This window comes from Phyllobates terribilis, unplaced genomic scaffold (assembly GCF_046119375.1).
Source record: "Phyllobates terribilis strain yellow unplaced genomic scaffold, ASM4611937v1 Scaffold_1__5_contigs__length_1240528914, whole genome shotgun sequence".
NCBI lineage: Eukaryota > Metazoa > Chordata > Amphibia > Anura > Dendrobatidae > Phyllobates > Phyllobates terribilis.
Window position 1 is genome coordinate 892,279,507 of NW_027362761.1, and position 23,635 is coordinate 892,303,141.

General features: G+C 41.1%; 1 protein-coding gene across 15 annotated transcripts in view; it reads left to right on the forward strand.

The window, feature by feature from the left end:
* The window catches only part of CAMK2D (calcium/calmodulin dependent protein kinase II delta), a 330,223-nt gene that overhangs the window by 303,880 nt on the left and 2,708 nt on the right, over positions 1-23,635 (forward strand). For 13 of the 15 annotated variants that reach the window (XM_073639954.1, XM_073639974.1, XM_073639984.1 and 10 more), the window contains 2 exons: positions 16,046-16,121; positions 23,053-23,147. In XM_073639954.1, coding sequence (XP_073496055.1) covers positions 16,046-16,121; positions 23,053-23,147 — 171 coding nt within the window. Of the gene's footprint in view, positions 1-4,945; positions 5,092-16,045; positions 16,122-23,052; positions 23,148-23,635 lie in introns of those variants that run through there. The other 2 variants (XM_073640073.1, XM_073640082.1) reach the window with 1 other exon arrangement.

Here is a 23,635-nt window from a genome sequence, read left to right on the forward strand (position 1 = left end):
GAGAAATGGATACTATTGTATCCAGTGCAGGCAGTCCTCTGTCAGAAACACATCTAATAAAGAAGTCAGAAGTTCAGGCTTTTTAGCTTCCAGACCATTACCTATACACTTCTCAGCTGAGCTTTAAAGTAGATTTGTCACCGAATTTCATAATTCATATTGTATATATTGTTAAATAGATCTTAGATCTGATCAGGCTGATATATTAACTTTGAAAATCCATATATGAATGGCTGCGTAATCCTGGTATTCAGATGAGCTCTAAAATGAAGCCAAAGTGTAGTTGGCTCTGCCCACTCAGCATGACTTAGGCCATGGCCCCACTATCAGTATTTGGTCAGTATTTTTTCTCAGGAGTGGGAGACAAAACCAGGAGTGGGTGATAAATGCAGAATTGGTAACTTGTTTCTATTATACCTTTTCTCTGATTGTTCCTCACATGGTTTTGGCTCCCACTCCTGAGAAAAAATACTGACCGTATACTGACCAAACACTGATGGTGGGGCCGTGGCCTTACAGCTGCAGTTTGTACTGAGCAGTGTGAGATCTCAGCAGCAGAAGGGACACTGAGGAACTTTGCAATTAGACTAGCTGGGTAGAGAATGCTTTAAAAGTTTTATAAAGGATTATACGGCCTTTCTGACATTTGATTAACAAATTCAATCCAGCACCCTTATCAGATCCAAGAGATCTAATTTTTAATATCTGCAATCGGTTTCCTAAAAGCTGGTGATGACCAATCCACTTATAACAGCAACAGATGCAGCCAAACACTTCAACAATAAAGACTGATATGAAATGATGAAGAACTTTAGTCCATTCTTGCTGAATACAACATCTAAAGTGTCTCAGCTTTGAGAATTACGATGTTGTTTTTTTGATAATGCCCTATATATCGGTTACAAGTCCAGTTCCGGATAATCACTCCCTAGTATACAGGAACATGATGAATGTTGTGCTGTTCTGGCGGCAGTCTATTGTATTCCAGAGATCGCGCTTGCACGTTTCCAGCTCTTGTTAGTTGGTTACACACATGCATAGTGGAAACTACAGCGCCAACCCTCCTCAGCACTTTATTTCACAATGATTTGAGGACCCGATTGCTGATGTCGGATAAACTAACTAGCAGAGAGCTGAGCAGGAAATCCAGGAAGGAGTAAGGCGCGCACTACCCAGAGCATAGCATGCAATGCCCGCCAAGAAGCAAAGTATTTGTAAACCAAAACCAGGAGTGGGTGATAAATACAGAAGCAGTGACGTGTTTCTATTATACTTTTCCTCTGATTGTTCCTCTCCTGGTTTTGGCTTACAAATACTGATGTCAAATACTGACCAAATACTGAATGCGTGAACATGGCCTAAATCTGAAACTTTAGACATGTCTTAAAGTTGCAGAATTATTTTTTTTTTATATGATGCATATATTAGGGCACGATGTACGGTTCTTGTATTCCAAAAATAGTGTGCCAAAATGTATTTTTTATAATATTATTTTTTAAAGTTTTAAGAATGACTTTCAGCCATTGATAAATTTGACCTTTGCAGGTGGTGTATTCATATTGCACTATAGATTTTAATGTAACATCTAGACACACACAACTATTCTAAAAAAAAATGCACTTAAAAATACATGAAAAGCACAACAAGAAAAAGGCAGTGGGTTATAGCAGCCAAAGGGGTTATCTTCTGTGGATTGCACCTTACAAGGGTTGCTAGTACACAGGGCTGTGGAGTCGAAGTCGGAGCCCATTTTGGTGGAGTCGGTATAAAATGGACCGACTCCCAAAATAAATCATAAATTGGGTACAGTAATTCAATGCAGTTTCTGGGGAATATTTTTTTCATAAGAATTTGGGAAAGTTATGAAATGTCCTATAAATGTCTGTCCTGTTCCTGATCTAAGGGTCTAGACTTTTAGCTGAGATGAATTTGTGCTACAGTAAATGTATCACTTAAACATGAGCAATGTATGAGGGAGTCAGAGTCGTGGAGTCGGTGTCATGGAAATTGAGGAGTCGGAGTCATAGGTTTGGCTTACCGACTCCACAGCCCTGCTAGTACATACAGTAAATGCATAAATTGACTAGAAAAAGAATGGATAACAAGACTATTTTTTATCTAATTTGGATTTCTGATCAATTTTTACTTATTACTTACGTTTAGATTTTAATGATGCTTTCATTTGTGATGACAGCTCTAATTGCAAAAGGAAATTAGTCACTGTCATTAGGAAAACAAAAAAATGATTAAACTGTTCTCATTTGTCGCAAATTACAAAAACATAAAAAGAACAACACCATAAAATTAACTATATTTTTGTTAAAGCTGTAATTTAGTTGCGTTTTCATGTCTGTTTTTCTATGGAATTTTATATGCAATTCTTTCATAGATATGATATTGACCAGGATCTAGACAATGGAAACTAGTATACAGTACTGCCTGCAAGAAAAGCTTCCATTGCCTTTCACATGTTATATGCTTTAGAAAACCCTTATCGATTTTCGATATTCTTATTACTGCTTATGCATGTACTAGGGATCTCCCGCTCCAGATTTCTTTACTAACTAGAGATGCAAGGCTGGGTCATCTCTCTGTAGGTTCCATATTGCTTGTGCATTACACAAAAAGCCCAGCATGACCAGCATGTACTGTTAAATTTCTCAGTTTTGCAGAAGGGGTAATAGAAACTGGGAGATTATTTTCCCCTGCAATAACGCTGATTGTTATGTATTAACAAGTTGTCCTATAGACAGCAACTCATTTGAAGATCATAGTAAGGCTATGTGCCCACGATGCAGTAATGCTGCATATTTTTTACGCTTCTCCCTGGCAGGAAAAACGCATGCGGTTTTTACATGCGGTTTTCCCACCAGGTAGAAGCGTTTGTGAAGCGTTTTTGCATGCATTTCTGCATGCGGGTTATCAAGCGCTTTTCCAAGCGATTTTAGCATCACTTGGAAAAGTGCTTGACAACTTGTTCACACTATATAAATTCATGCAACCGGCATGGGTTTATAGTAGTGTGACCAAGTTAGTTAAAAAAAAGAATAAAATGGTAAAAAATTAAAAAATAAAGTTTATACTCCCCTTCCGGTGTCCTCCCGGTGTTCTCTTTGCCGCGTCCGGTGTGTTGGGCGGCTCGTGGTGGTGTGAAGGACCTGCGGTGACGTCATTGAGCCATGTGATGGGTCACATGACTCAGTGACGTCATGGCAGGTCCTTCACAACAGCGGGAGCATTGCAATAGACCGGACGGAGCAGACAAAACACCGGGAGGACATCAGAAGGTGAGTATAAACTTTATTTTTTATTTTAAATTCTTATTTTTTTTACAGTTTCTATGGTACCCGGGTCTGGATGAGAGTCTCCTCTTCTCCAGACTTGGGTACCATCCGCACATAGAAGCGCATAATATCCGTGTGTACAAATGTACTGACACGGATATTATGCGTTTCAATGCAAGTCAATGGCGGCGATTACGCTGCGTGTCCGCAAAATTAATGGACATGCTGTGGATTTATGAGCGCAGCATAAACGCTGCGGAAAAATCCGCAGCATGGGCATTGACATTGCGGCTTGTCATTGGGGACCATGGGGGATGGATTACCAAGCGTTTCCCAAGCATTTACGCTGCGGAAATTCCGCAGCATATACGCTTGTAAAACGCTACGTGGGCACATACCCTAACAGCTGTAGGCCTCATTCAGAAGAGGGTTTTTTTGCATACAAGACAAACAGGACTTTTTCATGAGTTGGATCCAGTTTTCATCCAGTTTTGATCCTTGTGTCCATTTTTACCATTAATGTGGCAACTGTTATTCTTGTCTGTCAAAACATAATACAATGCAAGCTTATCCTACCCGTTAAATCGTAAAAAATGGACAGCACTCACATTGACCCCTGGTAAGATCAAAAATTGACATGCCTCCAGGAACTTTTTGCAGACACTTTGACCAGAATGAATCCAGACTTGTGAACAACCCCATAGACTATAAGGAGAATTGCATCCATGAAAAACATAGATAGAACACATACAGGCGTCTGAATGGACTAAATGGTATATCTCTTTACAACGATGCCAGCCTGAGGATCAGCCGATTGCTCCTCATCCAGCCATGGGGAATCTGTCATGGAAAACTTGTTTGAATGGTCAGCACTGCAATATGTTACTGAGCCCACCTTCTCCTTGTTAGTTGCTGTCCACAGTTAGTGGGGGGACACCCTCTAGTATGTCAGGAGGCCTCCGTGCTTCCATAATCCATTATGGCAATGATGTATGCTAGTGATAGTGTTATGTACAGTAGCCTTGTTTCCATTCATTTCATATCTCAATGATGTTTTAACTGATGATATGGACTAATTCCTAAATAAATAAAAAATGCTAAAAAGTAAATCCTTATAAAATATGTGACTGTCAAACCCATCGTCATCACAATACAGAATGTTATTTGATTCGAAGCAATTTTTTTTTACCACAATGTATTATTTTTTCTCAACACAACTCAGTTACACCCATTTATTTGCAAACTGGTGTCTGTACTGTGGGGAAATGATCATTAGAGCTAGCTGAGGTATCTGAAAAGTTTTTCCTCACGTAATCTTTCCATGTGACTATTCTCTTTTCTGTTTATCACATTGTTTCATGCCTTCATTGTGTTGCACTTTTTATTTTATTTTTCTTTACTTTCTTCATTCTTGCATGCCAAAAGTACAGTCTTCACAACGGAGGGTAGCAGAAGGAGCTTCTTTACAGCTCATCAATCTTCCTGCTTCTCCTCTTCCTCTCTTCCTTCCGTTCCTTCTTCCTCATCATCCTGCTGGTCACCATCCATAGAATGCCCCAGTGGCCGCACCTTTTGCCAGTACCTGTTGAAGATTTTGGTGTCGCTCTACATCTTCACTTTTATTTGTTCATATGTTGTGTTTCTTTCCATCAATTCCACAGCCAAGTGCAAAGAAAACACAAACTCAAAAAGCCATTCGAAGGAGTCTGATCCTCCTCAATCTTATTCTTCATTTGTGCAGTGTAAGTGTAGGAGATGTTGTGGGGTGCACTCATGGATAGGATCTATGTAGTGATAATATGTATAGTAATAGCAGCACAAAGTCTGTGTTAAATACATTTTGTAGAATAGCATTTGTGTTACTACAGTCATGGCTGAAAGTGTTGGCACCCTTGAAATTGTGTCAGAAAACAAAGTATTTCTCCCAGAAAATTAGTGCAATTACACACATTTTGTTATACACAAGTTTATTTCTTTTGTGTGTATTGGAATAACATAAAAAAACAGAAGCAAAAAAGGCAAATTGGACATAATTTCACACAAAACCCCAAAAATGGGCCGGATAAAATTGTTGGCACCTTCAACTTAATATTTGGTTGCACACCCTTTGGAATAAATAACTGCAATCAATCACTTCCTATAACTATCAACAAGCTTCTTACACCTCTCAACTGGAATTTTAGACCACTCTTCTTTTGCAAACTGCTCCAGATCTCTCATATTTGAAGGGTACCGTCTCCCACCAGTAATTTCAAGATCTCTCCACAGGTGTTCAATGGATTTTTATCCGGATTATTACTGGCCTCTTCAGAACTTTCCAGCGCTTTGTTTCCATCTATTTCTGGTTGCTTCTTGAAATATGTTTGGGGTCATTGTCCTGCTGGACGACCAATGACCTAGAACGCAAACCCGGCTTTCTGACAATTGGCACTACATTGCAGGGCTGTGGAGTCGGAGTCTGTATAAAATGGACCGACTGCAACTCCTAAAATATATAATAAATTGTGTACAGTAGTTTAATGCAGTTTGTGGGGAATATTTTTGTTCATAAGAATTTGGGAAAGTTATGAAATGTCCTATGAGATGAATCTGTGCTACAGCAAATTTATCACTTAAACACGAGCTATATTTTTGGGGGACTCTGAGTCGTGGAGTCGGAGCCGGAGTTGATGTCATGGAAATTGAGTCGTCGGAGGTTTGGCTTACCGACTCCACAGCCCAGCTACATTGTGACACAAAATCCTTTGATAATCTTCAGATTTCATGATGCCTTGCACACAGTCAAGGCACCCAGTGCCAGAAGCAGCAAAAGAACCCCAAAACATCTTTGAACCTTCACCATATTTGATTGTAGGTACTGTGTTCTTTTCTTTGTAGGCCTCATTCCGTTTTCGGTAAACAGTAGAATGAAGTGCTTTACCAAAAAACTCTATCTTGGTCCCATCTGTCCACAAAACACTTTTCCAGAAGGATTTTGGCTTACTCACGTACATTTTGGTGAACTGCAGTCTAGCTTCTTTATGTCTATGTGTCAGCAGTGGGGTCTTCATGGGCCTCCTGCCATAGTGTTTCATTTAATTCACATGTCAATGGATAGTTTGCACTGACACTTATGCACCCTGAGCCTGCAGGACAGCTTGAATTTCTTTGGAACTTGATTGGGGCTGCTTATCCAGCATCTATACTAATCTGTGTTGCAACATTTCATAAATTTTTCTCTGCCATCCATGCCCAGGGAGATTAGCTACAGTGCCATGGGTTGTAAACTTCTTAATTATGTTGTGCACCATGGACAAAGGAACACCAATTTGATTTCTGGAGATGGACTTGTAAACTTGAGATTGTTGATATTTTTAAAAAATGTTGGTTCTCAAGTCTTCAGACAGTTATCTTCTCCTCTTTCTGTTCTCCATGCTTAGGCCACTGCCCCACTATCAATATTTGGCCACTATTTTTTCTCAGGAGCGGGAGCCAAAACAAGGAGTGGATGATAAATGCAGAATTGGTGCAATTGTTTCTATTATACCTTTACTCTGATTGTTCCTCACCTGGTTTTGGCTCCCACTCCTGAGAAAAAATACTGACCGAATACTGACCAAATACTGATAGTGGGGCCGTGGCCTTAGTGTGGCACACACAGACACACAATGCAAAGATTGAGTCAACTTCTCACCTTTTTATCTGGTTTCAGGTGTGATTTTTATATTGCCCACACCTGTTAAGCCCCCGTCACACTAAGCGAGATCGCTAGCTAGATTGAGTAGCAGCGACCAGGCCCCTGCTGTGAGATCGCTGGTCGTGTCGAAATGGCCTGGACCATTTTTTGATCGTTGAGGTCCCGCTGGGTAGCATGCATTGGCGTGTTTGACACCTTACCAACGACCTTGTTGGCGACTCAGAACTGAGACACATAGGCGTGCATCGTTCTACAGGTCGCCGTATCATTGCTGCGTCGTTGAGAAGATCTGACTGTTTGACATCTCACCAGCGACCACATAGTGACGCAGCAACGATCCCTGCCAGGTTGTATCGTTGTCGGGATCGCTGTAGCGTCGCTAAGTGTGACGGTACCTTTACTTGCCACATGTGCGTTTAAGCGAGCATCACATGCTTGAAACAAAGTTGCTTACTCACAATTTTGGAAAGGTGTCAAAATTTTGGTCAGGCCCATTTTGGCGGTATTGTGTAAAATTGTGTGTTCAATTTGCTTTTTTTTCTAGTTTTTTTTTTTTGTTCCAATACACACAAAGGAAATAAATGTGTATGACAAAACGTGTAATTGCAATAATTTTCTGTTAGAAATACATTTAGATTTGAGAGTCTTCAGTGGTTTATACCTTTTAATGGCTAACTGAAAAGATGGTAACATATTGCAAGCTTTCGAGACTACTCAGGTCTCTTCATCGGGCATAGTATAACACAAAATCTGAAGAGTCACATATTTATACACAAGAAGACACAGAAATAATGCCATAGATGATACAACTGATGTGAAGCAGAACTAAAATTATGGGAGTGTGTGTCAAAGGTTGTCATTAGTTTGTATCACCAGACTCTCCTGTCTCTGAGATTTGAAGTTAACTTTTAATACTAGTAATTAATGTCCATGATGCTGTGATCAGGGATGAGCAAGGGACAATGATGAGAGTAGTATTCTGCTCCCGCTGTGTCCTGGTGTAAAAATAAGAATAAAATAAAAAATCCTTATACTCACCTGTCCAAAGATGTCCCCCTCTGTAATCCATCTGACCGCTCATGCTGAGGAGCCGGGGAGGATGACTCGCTGCAGCGAGCAGTGTCCTGTCACTCACTGAGCTCAGAGCAGGGGCCCGCTCGCTGCAGCGCGTCATTACATAGTTACATAGTTAGTAAAGCCGAATAAAGACTTGCGTCCATCAAGTTCAACCTGTTAGTTCTGTAATTGCTAAAGTTGATCCAGAGGAGGGCAAAAACCCCAAATGATTTAGCCAATCTTCACCTGAGGAAAAATTCCCTCCTGACTCTGAAACCAGCAGTCAGAATAAATCCCTGTATCAACCTACTATTTTATTCTATTTTTAAGTATATGCAGAAATCTGCCTGGTATCTAGGAAAGCATCCAGTCCCCGCTTGAACTGGTTTAGTGAATCCGACATTACCGTCTCCTCACTCAGTGAATTCCATATTCTCACTGCTCTTACCGTAAAGAACCCCTTCCTATGCTGGTGCTGAAACCTTTTCTCTTCCAGTCTTAGTGAATGCCCTCTTGTTACCGTAATATCCCTCCTTTTGAACAAATCCCGGGCAAGGTCTCTATACTGTCCCCTAACATATTTGTACACATTTATTATGTCCCCCCTCAACCTTCTCTTTTCCAGGCTGAATAGTCCTAGTTTTGCCAACCTCTCTGGGTATTGCAGTCCCTCCATTCCCCTTATTAATTTTGTTGCCCTCCTTTGTACCTTTTCAAGCTCATTTATATCCTTTCTATATATTGGGGCCCATAACTGAGCACAGTATTCCAAGTGTGGTCTGACCAGAGCTTTGTACAGTGGAAGAACAATGTTCTCATCCTTTGCAGCTATACCTCTTCTGATACATCCCATTACCCTGTTTGCCCTTACAGCAGCGGCCTGACTTTGGGCACTCCAATTCAGTTTGCTATCAATCAAGATGCCCAAGTCCTTCTCCATCTCTGAATTCCCCAATGATTTCCCATTCAGTGAGTACTGGTGACTTCCATTTTTCCTTCCCATATGTATGACCTTACATTTCTCCTCATTAAACCTCATTTGCCATTTAATGCTCCACCTACCCAGCTTATCCAAATCCCTCTGTAGGTCTGCACTGTCCTCTTTTGTATTAATTGTTTTACATAACTTTGTGTCATCTGCATATATTGATATTTTACTATTTATCCCGTTGACTATGTCGTTAATAAAGATATTAAATAACATTGGGCCTAGTACAGACCCCTGTGGTACCCCACTAGTGACGCTTACCCAATCTGAGTATATTCCATTTATAACCACCCTCTGCCTTCTATTCTTTAGCCAGTTAGCTACCCACTTGCAAACATTTTCCCCCAGCCCCATCATTCTCATTTTGTATACCAACCTATTGTGTGGCACGCTATCGAACGCTTTTGAGAAGTCGAGATACACGACATCCACTGGTTCCCCCTGATCTACTCGAGAGCTAACCTCCTCGTAGAAGTCAATCAGGTTAGTTTGGCAGGAGCGATTCCTCATGAATCCATGTTGGTTCGGGGTTAATAGATTATTAGCATCAAGATGCTCCATGATTGCCTCATTAATAAAGCCTTCAAAAATTTTGCCCACAACGGACGTCAGACTCACCGGCCGATAGTTTCCGGCGTTACTTTTTGCTCCCTTTTTGAATATTGGCACTACATTCGCCTGTCGCCAATCAAGTGGTACAGACCCAGTCTCAACAGAGTCCTTAAATATAAGATATAACGGTCTGTCTATCACATTACTTAGTTCCCTTAGTACCCGTGGGTGTATGCCATCAGGTCCTGGTGATTTGTTTATTTTAATGTTACTGAGGCGTTTCTGTACCCCAGCTTGGGTTAGATTTGTCATACTTAGTGGAGGATTAAGCTTGTCACTTCTCATTTCGCCTGTTAGTTCTTTTTCCTTTGTGAAAGTTGACGAAAAAAATTTATTTAATAGATTAGCTTTATCCTCATCTTTCTCTATGATTTTGCCTTCATCACTTTTTATCGGTCCAATATTATTCGATTTAATCCTTTTACTATTTATATACGTAAAGAACAGTTTGGGATTTGATCTACTTTCCCTAGCAATACGTCTCTCTGTTTCCTCCTTCGCTATTTTTATTTGTTTTTTACAGGTTCTCATTTTTTCCTTGTAACACATTAGTGCCTCCTTGCTGTTTTCCTGTTTTAATCTCTTGAATGCCTCTTTTTTGCTATTTAACGCCCCTTTTACGTTCTTATTCAACCATATTGGTTTCCTCTTATTTCTGGCCCTTTTATTCCCATACGGTATATACCTCTTGCACTGAGTATTCAGAATTCTTTTGAAGGTTTCCCATTTACTATTCGTATTCCTTTGATTAAGAACTTTGTCCCAGTCTATAAGTTGAAGGCTTTCTTTCAGCTGATCAAACTTCACCCTCCTAAAGTTTAATGTTTTAGTTGTTCCCTTATTGATAACCCTACTGAAGGGCATTTTGAAATTGATAATATTATGATCGCTATTACCTAGGTGCCCCCCTATCTGTACCTCAGTTATTCTATCAGGCCTATTAGTCAATATTAAGTCCAACACGGGCTTCCCTCTCGTTGGTTCCTGCACTAGTTGGGAGAGATAATTATCCTTGATATTTGTCAAGAACCGTTTTCCTTTCTGCGATCTACAGGTTTCTGTTTCTCAGTCAATATCCGGGTAGTTGAAGTCCCCCATTACAATCACCTCATTATGTTTTGCTACTTTGTCTATTTGTCCTAATAGCAGTTTCTCATTCTCCTCTGTTATATTGGGTGGCTTATAGCAGACCCCCAGTAATATTTTATTATTATTTTTTGCCCCCTCTATCTCTACCCACATGGACTCGACCCCCTCTTCTCCCTCTCCTATATCTTCCCTTAGTCTGGGCTTTAGACGTGACTTGACATATAAGCAGACTCCTCCGCCCTTCCCCTGTTTCCGGTCCCTTCTAAATAAACTATAATCTGTTAAATTTACCGCCCAGTCGTAGCTATCGTCTAGCCAAGTCTCTGTTATACCTACGATGTCATACCTCTCCTCCGATATAAGCGCGCGCAGCTCATCCGCCTTATTGGTCAGGCTTCTTGCGTTGGTCAGCATGCAAGATAAAACTTTGGGGTTATTTAGCATCCTATTCTTCTCTAACAATCTAACTGTACTATCCCCACCCCCCTCTCCACCCTCATTATATTCACTTCTCCCCTTCCCCCTTGCTTGCCTCACATCCCACCTATTTCCTTGGTTTCCCCCCCCCCGTCTCTAGTTTAAAAACTCCTCCAACCTATTAGCCATCTTCTTCCCCAGCACCGCTGCACCCTCCCCATTGAGGTGCAGCCCGTCCCTACAGTAGAGCCTGTAGCCGACAGCGAAGTCGGCCCAGTTCTCCATGAACCCAAACCCTTCTGCCTTGCACCAACTCTTTAGCCACTTATTCACCTCCCTAACCTCCCGTTGGCGCTCCTGTGTGGCTCGCAGGATTGGTAGTGTTTCTGAGAAAACTACCTTGGAGGTCCTTGCCCTAAGCTTCCTACCTAGATCCCTGAAATCATTTTTAAGGACCCTCCATCTACCACTCACTTTGTCATTGGTGCCAATGTGGACCATGACCGCTGGGTCTTCGCCAGCCCCACCCAGTAACCTGTCAACCCGATCCGCGATGTGCCGGACTCGAGCGCCAGGGAGGCAGCACACCGTTCGGCGATCCCGGTCATTGTGACAGATTGCCCTGTCTGTCCCCCTAATAATAGTCACCCACTACCAGGACCTGTCTAGCCTGCCCTACACTTCCCCCCTCCCCCTCATTACTGGAGCATACACTCCCCCGGCGGTCAGAGGATCTGTCGTGCTCCAATAATGCCAGTTCTGAAACAGCCTTCCTATACTTCTTCCCTCTATCCCTTCTAACTGTTACCCAGCTCCCTGCCTGTTCAGCCTGCGCTTCCCCACTAAGCTCCACCCCCAGTGTTGACCCATTGAGTGTCTGCTCGGTGAGCAGCAAACTCCGTTCCATGTTGTCGATGCTCCTCAGTACCGCTATCTGAGCACTTAGATCCAGGATTTGGGCTTCCAAGTGCACGATATGCTCACATCTCTCGCAGCAGTATGGATCCCTGAGCGGTGGCTCAGGGAATGCATACATTGCGCAAGATGTACACTGCATGGCTCCGGCCAACATGGACGTCATTCTAAATATGGGGATACAGTCAGTATATATGTACAAGTACAAAACACAATTATTTATATATAGGTGTATGGACGGGGATCAATTAGGGATGTGCAAGTGTATCGATTAGATATCGGCGGGGGATCAATTAAGTATCAATTAAGTATGGACGGGGGATCAGCTGAGTGGGTCAGGTGGATTAATTAAGTATGGACGGTGTGTCAATTAACATTCTTCCCGGCATGAGCAGTCAGGTGGATTACAGCAGGGGACATCTTCGGACAGGTGAGTATAAGGATTTTTTATTTTATTCTTATTTTTACACGAGGATACAACAGGAGCAGAATACTACTCTCCTCATTGCACCTTGCTCGCGCTGATTGCAGCACAAGCAGGGGACAATAATGAGGCAGCGTTCAGCACCCAGCTCTTGGGAACAGCGCTAACTCTACACTGATTCCCAAGCGACGGTGAATGTGATCTTGATGCGACACACGGTTGTCACACGTGTGTCACACAGGTGCACACGGACACGGATATCTCCAGTACTGGTTTTTCCAGTGCCAGAAATATCAGGGCGTGTGAAACCAGCCTAACACGGTACAAAGATATACATTTTTCCTGCATGAAACTGGGAGAAATACTTCATTTTCTGGAACAATTTTAAGGGTGCCAACTAGTGATGAGCGCGCGTGCTTCTTTAACCCTTTAAACAAGCACGTTCAGGTACTCGCTGAGTAGTTTCGGCATGCTTTGCATTTCAGTAACTGCTGCCGCGGCTGCATATGTCACATCTGTTAGACAGCTGCGACACATGCAGGGATAGCCTGTCAGACAGGCTATCTCTGTTTCCCTGATAGCCTGTTTGACAGGCTTATCCCTGCATGTGTCACAGTTGTCTAACAGATGTGACACATGCAGCCGTGCCAAAACTATTTGGCGAGTACCCGAGCATACTCGTTTAAAGGGTTAAACAAGCACGCTCGCTCTTCGCTAGGTCCAACACTTTCCGCCATGACTGTAGGATTTGGTCATCAATACAAGATTAATGAGGGTGCAATAGCCATAACCGCTCACCAATCAGCTGTCTAGTGCCGACTGCATGTTATCAGTTGTAGTGCAGTTCAGCACAGCTCTGTCAACTGTGTAGTGGCCTCAGCTGGGCGCAGCACATCTGCCACTATTCAAATAAATAGGAGTGGATCTGCAATACCCCACGGCAGCCACTATATAGTTGACAGAGCTGTGCTGTTCAGCTCCACAACTGATAACATGCAGCCATGACATGACAACATGGAAGCGCTTTATCTTAACGACAGCAATATAGCCTAGATAAGTGACAACAGTCATCTTTTCTATGTCAGGGTGTCTTAATTCTATTTGATCTAAGTGTTACATATAGTACATGTGTACATGCGGCATACCACTGGCAGACATCAGTGATCATACTAGTAGCGTATTCTCTTTTTCTTCGTTTCTCCAGTTAAGAAAATGTGTCCTCCATAATTTTCAGTCGCATGATATTTTTTTACATACACTGTATTGAAACTCTTTAAAGGCGCATTTTATAAGTCCACCATCCATATAGCTCTTGCATCATGATCTGTTTTAATGTGTCTTAAGTCGTGAAAAGCTCATCATCAGACTTTTATTACCAGTTTCTGCTGCAAAAAGATGACGCAAACCAAAAACACAATATGCTGGTTTTTTTTGTCTGGTTCCTTGTAGGGTCTGGAGGAACAACTGATGCGCAAGGTGATGTGAGCGATCCCGTAGCAAGCTAAGGGGTCAGTTCTTGCATCAGTTGCCCTTTGGCTCGTCAATGACACAGTGACAAAAGAGAATGGATGGCCAAATAAGTGGAAATGAGGCCTTACTGCTCTTTATTGTACCATTCCTCTGTTATTCTTCTTACTAATGTATGGATAAATTGATAACTGTGTGATACCAGTTTAGGCTGTGTCCCTACATGGATTTATACTCTCCAATCTGTGCTGAAAAAGCCAGACTATGTCAAGACGCCTCTTTGAAAAGAGAAATGCTAATGCATACTTGTCAGATTATTCCAAAATTTCCAAGAGGAATACCAGAAAGGGAACCTGTCATGTCAAAAAATATTTGCCTACAAATATAGGGTTCGTCAGCAGATAAATAGCATTACAATTCTGACTAGCCACCTTACTGGAGCAGGGGTTTAAGGGAGAAAATGAACGTATTTCCTCCCTGTAGCCACTCACATTCATAGGGATGATGCAGGGAGCAATAACTGTCACCACGCACTATACAACAAGCGCACTGTAATCACTTCCTGGAACTTACATTGACAGCCTGCTCTGTACACACATGCTGCACACACACACTTCTGTGCAGTAACATTACAGCATTAACTGGAACAGCTTCCTGCACTGCCCTGGTGACTGGGTGCAAGTGGCTGCAAGGAGAATATAAGTTCATTTTCTCCCTGTAGCCACTATTCCAGTAATGCAAACAGCATTTTAAAACTGTTTCCCTGAAAACTAACCCCATATCTGCAGGTAAATAGCATTTTTGTACATGACCAGTTACTTTTAATATAGAGATCTTGTTATTTTGTAGGGAATACAAGTGTTTACTACAATATACAGTTGAAACCAGAAGTTTACATACACTATATAAAAAGACATATATGCATGTTTTTCTCAATATCTGACATGAAATCAGAATAAACCTTTCCTGTTTTAGGTTAATTAGAATTACCATAATTTTTAATATTTGCAAAATGCCAGAATAATGAGAGAGAGACAATGTTTTAAGGCATTTTTTATTACTTGCTGCAAAGTCAAAAGTTTACATACACTAAGATTACTATGCCTTTAAACCATTCTGGACTGCCCATATAATGTCATGTGCTTGGAAGCTTCTAATAGGTTTTTTGGCAACATCTGAGTTAATTACAGACACACTCGAGGATGTATTTTAATGCACACCTGAAACACACTGCTACTTTGTGTAGCATCAGGAGAGTTGAAAGGTCCAGTTTAATGTAGATTTCACATTGGTTTAAAATGTTGACATTAGGCTATAGCACATCTTGTGTTTAGGTAAATGGAGTACAATCTTGCTACAATTATATGCTTAGGCCTTGTAGGTATTGAAGAGAGAGAGTTAATGTCCCAGGGTGATCAACTCGATAATCCCATAATATAAATAAGATCTTTTCTTTGTGTTGTGTAAAAAATGAGGACGCATTGATAGCCACGAAAAAAGAATGAAACGCAAAACTTGGTAAATGGTTATCTGATGGAGGTAAGAATTGTTATACACTATAATATTGATATTTCAAGTTACATAGGAGCACACCACTTTCTTTAATGGAATGCTTATTGCATTCTCTGTATAGACACACATTATTGTTTCCACGCTACGCAAAATATATTTCTGATAAAATGCCTTTGCATCCAGAAATAGCAATTCTGTCTGTGTCTGAGGTTCATTTCTATCACATTCTCAGTAATTGTATGGAAGCTAGCACGTATCTTACTCTATTGTAAACTCAACTATGGCACAAATACAACTGGAGATGAGTTGTATGATTCTGTCGTCATCGGTTTGTGGATGGAAGACTCTTCACTAAAGAGAACAGAAAGGTATAAATGCATTGGTATATAGAATAGAGTCCAGTACAGTTGTAATATAATGACCTTGTAGATGTCACCCGATAATTTCACAGGTAGCTCAGTCTAAGCCGAGAAGATCTTCACTATGCTAACATTTAGTCCACATTTTAAATGTGCGCTTTATATAGATAGTTTTAGTTTTTTGTTTGTCTTGCAGTGTACCTATGTTTTCTGTGCCATTCAATTAAAACCTTTTTTTTTGTTTAGCTCGCAAGCAGGAAATCATCAAAGTCACTGAGCAACTAATTGAAGCGATTAACAATGGAGACTTTGAAGCCTATACGTAAGTGCAGATAGAATAATAATCAGTTTATTTGACCATTACAGATAATATGCTTTAAAATATCTATTGTACAATATTATATATAATAAAATTATATATAATGAAACTATATACGTATCTATAGACCTGTGTATGTATGTACAGTCATGGCCAAAAGTATTGAGAATGACACCAAAATTATATTTTCACATGATCTGCTGGCCTCTGGTTTTTATTAGTGTTTGTCTGATGTTTATATCACATACAGAAATATAATTGCAATCATATTATGAGTACCAATAGGTTATATTGACAGTTAGAATGAGTTAATGCAGCAAGTCAATATTTGCAGTGTTGCCCCTTCTTCTTCAAGACCTCTGTAATTCTCCCTGGCATGCTCTCAATCAACTTTTGGACCAAATCCTGACTGATAGCAGTCCATTCTTGCATAATCAATGCTTGCATTTTGCCAGAATTTGTTGGTTTTTGTTTGTCCACCCGTCTCTTGATGATTGACCACAAGTTCTCAATGGGATTAAGATCTGGGGAGTTTCCAGGCCATGGACCTGTCACATTGTAGAAGGATCATCTTTATTCTCATTTGCACAAGGAAAGACTAGAAGCAATGGGATGAAACTAAATGGGAGGAGACACAGATTAGATATTAGAAAAAACTTTTTGACAGTTAGGGTGATTAATGAGTGGAACAGGCTGCCACGAGAGGTGGTGAGTTCCCCTTCAATGGACGTCTTCAAACAGAGGCTGGACAGACATCTGTCTGAGATGATCTAGTGAATCCTGCTTTGAGCAGGGGGTTGGACCAGATGACCCAGGAGGTCCCTTCCAACTCTACCATTCTATGATTCTATGATTCTATGACCCAAAATCTCTATATTTTGTTCCATGAGCCATTTAGTTATCACCTTTGCTTTATGGCAAGGTGCTCCATCATGCTGGAAAAGGCATTGTTGGGCGCCAAACTGCTCTTGGACGGGTGGGGGAAGTTGCTCTTGGAGGACATTCTGGTACCATTCTTTATTCATGGCTGTGTTTTTAGGCAAGACGGTGAGTGAGCCGATTCCCTTGGCTGAGAAGCAACCCCACACATGAATGGTTTCAGGATGCTTTACAGTTGGCATGAGACCAGACTGGTGGTAGCGCTCTCCTCTTCTTCTCCGAATAAGCTGTTTTCCAGATGTCCCAAACAATCGAAAAGGGGATTCATCAGAGAAAATGACTTTGCCCCAGTCCTCAGCAGTCCACTCCCTGTACCTTTTGCAGAATATCAGTTGGTCCCTGATGTTTTTTTCTGGAGAGAAGTGGCTTCTTTGCTGCCCTCCTTGAAACCAGCCCTTGCTCAAAGAGTCTCCGCCTCACAGTGCGTGCAGAAGCACTCACACCAGCCTGCTGCCATTCCTGAGCAAGCTCGGCACTGCTGGTAGTCCGATCCCGCAGCTGAAACAGTTTTAAGATACGGTCCTGGCGCTTGCTGGTCTTTCTTGGGCACCCTGGAGCCTTTTTGACAACAATGGAAGCTCTCTCCTTGAAGTTCTTGATGATGCGATAGATTGTTGACTGAGGTGCAATCTTTGTAGCTGCGATACTCTTCCCTGTTAGGCCATTTTTGTGCAGTGCAATGATGGCTGCACATGTTTCTTCAGAGATAACCATGGTTAACTGAAGAGAAACAATGATACCAAGAACCAGCCTCCTTTTAAAGTGTCCAGTGATGTCATTCTTACGTAATCATGACTGATTGATCGCCAGCCCTGTCCTCATCAACACCCACACCTGTGTTAATGGATCAATCACTAAAACGATGTTAGCAGCTCCTTTTAAGGCAGGACTGCAATGATGTTGAAATGTGTTTTGGGGGTTAAAGTTCATTTTCTGGGCAAATATTGACTTTGCAAGTACAGTAATTGCTGTTAAGCTGATCACTCTTTGACATTCAGGAGTATATGCAAATTGCCATTACAAAAAATGAAGCAGTAAACTTTGGAAAAATTACTATTTGTCTCATTCTCAATACTTTTGGCCATGACTGTATAATATATATTAAATGTATGTATATAGATATATTTATGTATGTGTGTGTATATATATACAGTGCCTACAAGTAGTATTCAACCCCCTGCAGATTTAGCTGGTTGACACATGCGGAATTAACTTGGCATTGTGACATTTGTACTGTAGATCAGCCTGGAAGTGGGAAATGCACTGCAGCAAATTTTTTTTTTTTTTCTTTTTTTAAAACGTTAAAAGTTAATTCAGTGTGTCATTTATTATTCAACTCCTCAAACCACAAGAATTCTGTTTGGTCCCCCAAAAGTATTAAGAAGTAGTTCAGGCACCAAGAATAATGAGCTTCACATGTGTGGATTAAAGATCTCTTTTGCCAGCCTTTTCTGACTATTTAAGACCCTCCCCAAACTTGTGAACAGCACTCAGACATGGTCAACATGGGAAAGACAAAGGAGCATTCCAAGGCCATCAGAGACAAGATCGTGGAGGGTCACAAGACTGGCAAGGGGTACAAAACCCTTTCCAAGGAGTTGGGCCTACCTGTCTCCACTGTTGGGAGCATCATCCGTAAGTGGAAGGCTTATGGAACTACTGTTAGCCTTCCACGGCCAGGACAGCCTTTGAAAGTGTCCTCCCGTGCCGAGGCCAGGCTTGTCCGAAGAGTCAAGGCTAACCCAAGGACAACAAGGAAGGAGCTCCGGGAAGATCTCATGGCAGTGGGGACATTGGTTTCAGTCAATACCATAAGTAACATACTCCACCGCAATGGTCTCCGTTCCAGACGAGCCCGTAAGGTACCTTTACTTTCAAAGCGTCATGTCAAGGCTCGTCTACAGTTTGCTCATGATCACTTGGAGGACTCTGAGACAGACTGGTTCAAGGTTCTATGGTCTGATGAGACCAAGATCGAGATCTTTGGTGCCAACCACACACGTGACGTTTGGAGACTGGATGGCACTGCATACGACCCCAAGAATACCATCCCTACAGTCAAGCATGGTGGTGGCAGCATCATGCTGTGGGGCTGTTTCTCTGCCAAGGGGCCTGGCCATCTGGTCCGCATCCATGGGAAGATGGATAGCACGGCCTACATGGAGATTTTGGCCAAGAACCTCCGCTCCTCCATCAAGGATCTTAAGATGGGTCGTAATTTCATCTTCCAACAAGACAACGACCCAAAGCACACAGCCATGAAAACCAAGGCCTGGTTCAAGAGGGAAAAAGTCAAGGTGTTGGAGTGGCCTAGTCAGTCTCCTGACCTTAACCCAATTGAAAACTTGTGGAAGGAGCTCAAGAATAAAGTCCACATGAGACACCCAAAGAACCTAGATAACTTGGAGAAGATCTGCATGGAGGAGTGGGCCAAGATAACTCCACACACCTGTGCCGGCCTGATCAGGTCTTATAAAAGACGATTATTAGCTGTAATTGCAAACAAGGGTTATTCCACAAAATATTAAACATAGGGGTTGTATAATAATTGACCCACACTTTTATGTTTAAAATTTAATAAAATTCAACTGAGCAACATAACTTTTTGGTTTGTAAGATTTATGCTTCTGTTCATAAAACCTACTCTTGTTTGCAGTTTGAAGGCTCTAACTTATTTGCATCTTATCAAACCAGCTAAATCTGCAGGGGGTTGAATACTACTTGTAGGCACTGTGTGTGTGTGTGTGTATATATATATACTGTATATGTGTGTATATATATATATATACAGTACAGACCAAAAGTTTGGACACACCTTCTCATTTAAAGATTTTTCTGTATTTTCATGACTATGAAAATTGTACATTCACACTGAAGGCATCAAAACTATGAATTAACACATGTGGAAATATATACTTAACAAAAAAGTGTGAAACAACTGAAAATATGTCTTATATTCTAGGTTCTTCAAAGTAGCCACCTTTTGCTTTGATGACTGCTTTGCACACTCTTGGCATTCTCTTGATGAGCTTCAAGAGGTAGTCACCGGAAATGGTCTTCTAACAATCTTGAAGGAGTTCCCAGAGATGCTTAGCACTTGTTGGCCCTTTTGCCTTCACTCTGTGGTCCAGCTCACCCCAAACCATCTCGATTGGGTTCAGGTCTGGTGACTGTGGAGGCCAGGTCATCTGGCGTAGCACCCCATCACTCTCCTTCTTGGTCAAATAGCCCTTACACAGCCTGGAGGTGTGTTTGGGGTCATTGTCCTGTTGAAAAATAAATGATGGTCCAACTAAACGCAAACCGGATGGAATAGCATGCCGCTGCAAGATGTTGTGGTAGCCATGCTGGTTCAGTATGCCTTCAATTTTGAATAAATCCCCATCAGTGTCACCAGCAAAGCACCCCCACACCATCACACCTCCTCCTCCATGCTTCACGGTGGGAACCAGGCATGTAGAGTCCATCCGTTCACCTTTTCTGCGTCGCACAACAACACGGTGGTTGGAACCAAAGATCTCAAATTTAGACTCATCAGACCAAAGCACAGATTTCCACTGGTCTACTGTCCATTCCTTGTGTTCTTTAGCCCAAACAAGTCTCTTCTGCTTGTTGCCTGTCCTTAGCAGTGGTTTCCTAGCAGCTATTTTACCATGAAGGCCTGCTGCACAAAGTCTCCTCTTAACAGTTGTTGAAGAGATGTGTCTGCTGCTAGAACTCTGTGTGGCATTGACCTGGTCTCTAATCTGAGCTGCTGTTAACCTGCGATTTCTGAGGCTGGTGACTCGGATAAACTTATCCTCAGAAGCAGAGGTGACTCTTGGTCTTCCTTTCCTAGGGCAGTCCTCATGTGAGCCAGTTTCTTTGTAGCGCTTGATGGTTTTTGCAACTGCACTTGGGAACACTTTCAAAGTTTGCCCAATTTTTCGGACTGACTGACCTTCATTTCTTAAAGTAATAATGGCCACTCGTTTTTCTTTACTGAGCTGCTTTTTTCTTGCCATAATACAAATTCTAACAGTCTATTCAGTAGGACTATCAGCTATGTATCCACCCGACTTCTGCACAACACAACTGATAGTCCCAACCCCATTTATAAGGCAAGAAATCCCACTTATTAAACCTGACAGGGCACACCTGTGAAGTGAAAACCATTTCTGGTGACTACCTCTTGAAGCTCATCAAGAGAATGCCAAGAGTGTGCAAAGCTGTCATCAAAGCAAAAGGTGGCTACTTTGAAGAGCCTAGAATATAAGACATATTTTCAGTTGTTTCACACTTTTTTGTTAAGTATATAATTCCACATGTGTTAATTCATAGTTTTGATGCCTTCAGTGTGAATGTACAATTTTCATAGTCATGAAAATACAGAAAATCTTTAAATGAGAAGGTGTGTCCAAACTTTTGGTCTGTACTGTATATATATGTATATATATGAATATCTCTCTCTCTCTCTCTATATATCTATATATATATATATATATATATATATATATATATATATATATATATATATATATACACATTAGTTATATATCTGTAAGTATAAAAATATGTGTGTGTATATACATAACTTCATAGATTTGTTGTTGAAAATGTGTCCCAGATATAGATAGCCTCAGCAAAAAGTTGGTCATCCTCAATAGATCCTATGTGTAAAAAGGACATCTAGCACAGTAAGGGCACTTATCTACAAATTCAGTTTACTTTCCAGCATTTATAGTTCTTACAAATTGCATACAGGACAAACACAAAATGGATTAAAAAACTCTTACGGTGTAACTACTCTTCGTATCCTTCATTGATTCCTAGATCAAGAACAGGGGAAGAAAGATAGCAAAACCTTCCAATAGTGAAATTTTATGGACACAAGACTCTCGGCATAACTACACTTTTTACACTCAGAGTTTTGAATTTAAATGTACACCTACAGAAAAAAGAAGTATTATGCCAAAGAGTAAAGTCAAAATAATTGTTATTGGATTACAAAAAAGATATAAAAACAATAGATAAAAGGTGTAGAAAGAATCTCTGTATATAATGTCACACCGTTGCCCCAGCATATGACAGAGATTGATATCTTGTGCTAGCCAAAATCGAAACAATATACAGTAAAATAAATAGTAATATGAAATATAGTACTATCAGGAAATTAAGGCCAGATGGCCACTCTTGCAGTCTCCTGCTAATTAAAAGCGCCTGTGCCAAATGGGAGGAGTGCTCAAATAAAAAAATAATACGTTAATCTAATGCCACGAGGCAAAAACCTACAAAACTGAACATGAGGTTCTTAGTTTATCATTCTGATCAGACTGTATGAAGCCCACTGCCACGTCATGGCGAACCTCTCAGTGGGTCCCTAACTTTTATAGCCTTAACCACCTCTCCAACCCATTTGGCACAGGCGTTTTCAATTAGCAGGAGACCATAAGAGGGGGGGTTCTGCCTATTTTTTCTCTCCATTCAGTCTAAGCGCTTGTGGAAGGTGTTGGTGTTGTGTGACGGCCATTGTTGATGTGGCGCCTGTGGGGTGGTCATGGGGAAGCTTTCTTGCAGGACGGGTGCTGTGAGGCATCAGGTCGCATGCCCTGCTGGTGCATTGTCGCTGTGGTGGTTGGTGCATGATGCCACACCTTTAAGGCTATAAAACGTTAGGAACCCACTGAGAGGTTCACAGTGACGTGGTAATGGGCTTTCATACAGTCTACTCAGAATGGTAAACCCAAGAACCTCATGTTCAGTTTTGTAAATTTTTGCCTTGCAGCATTAAACCAACATATGATTTTTGAATGTGCGGCCCATGTCTTTCTCTACAGCCATGCTAGCGTAAAGTGTGTATCTCCAAGTACAGTTCTACTTTACATTGTCTGTAAATTATTTCAAAACTGTTAAATTGGTTAATTTGAAAATTGTAATTTGTCCCTGATCATCTTTCAAGACTGTATAGTTGATTTTCTGAAATATTTCTACTAATATTTTAATATTTAATTTGCAGAAAGATTTGTGATCCTGGCCTTACGTCATTTGAGCCTGAAGCTCTTGGAAATCTTGTGGAAGGCATGGATTTCCATCGATTTTACTTTGAAAATGGTATGTTCCATTTCTTTTTTAGCATTTAATATGATTCATCTCATATGCAGACATACAAACAAACCCTGTATAATGTAATGCTGCAGTCGTACTTCCTTGGCAAAAAGTTTGAAAAAGAGAAGATTTATTTTAACTATTTTATTTTTTTAAATTTATTTTCAGTTGTATTTACCATGGGCACTAGAATTTAGACCTCCACCAATCATACAGTGATTTGCTAAGCTGATTACACTTTTTGTGTCACTGCTTGTACAGTTCATCTTTGGTGTTTCCAGGGTGATTGCACCATTGGGCATTCTGGTTAATTTTTAGTGATTTTCTAATGTTTGTAGACTCAAATTTAGCCTTAAGAGTGCATCTCTCTATGGCCTGAATTTATCAAAGCAATTCTGCCAAAATTCTGGTATAAATTGCTTTGAAAAGTTGCAAAATTTTGGTGCAACTCAGAGTTGCACAAAAACCTCTCTCGGCTTTTACACGCCACTTTC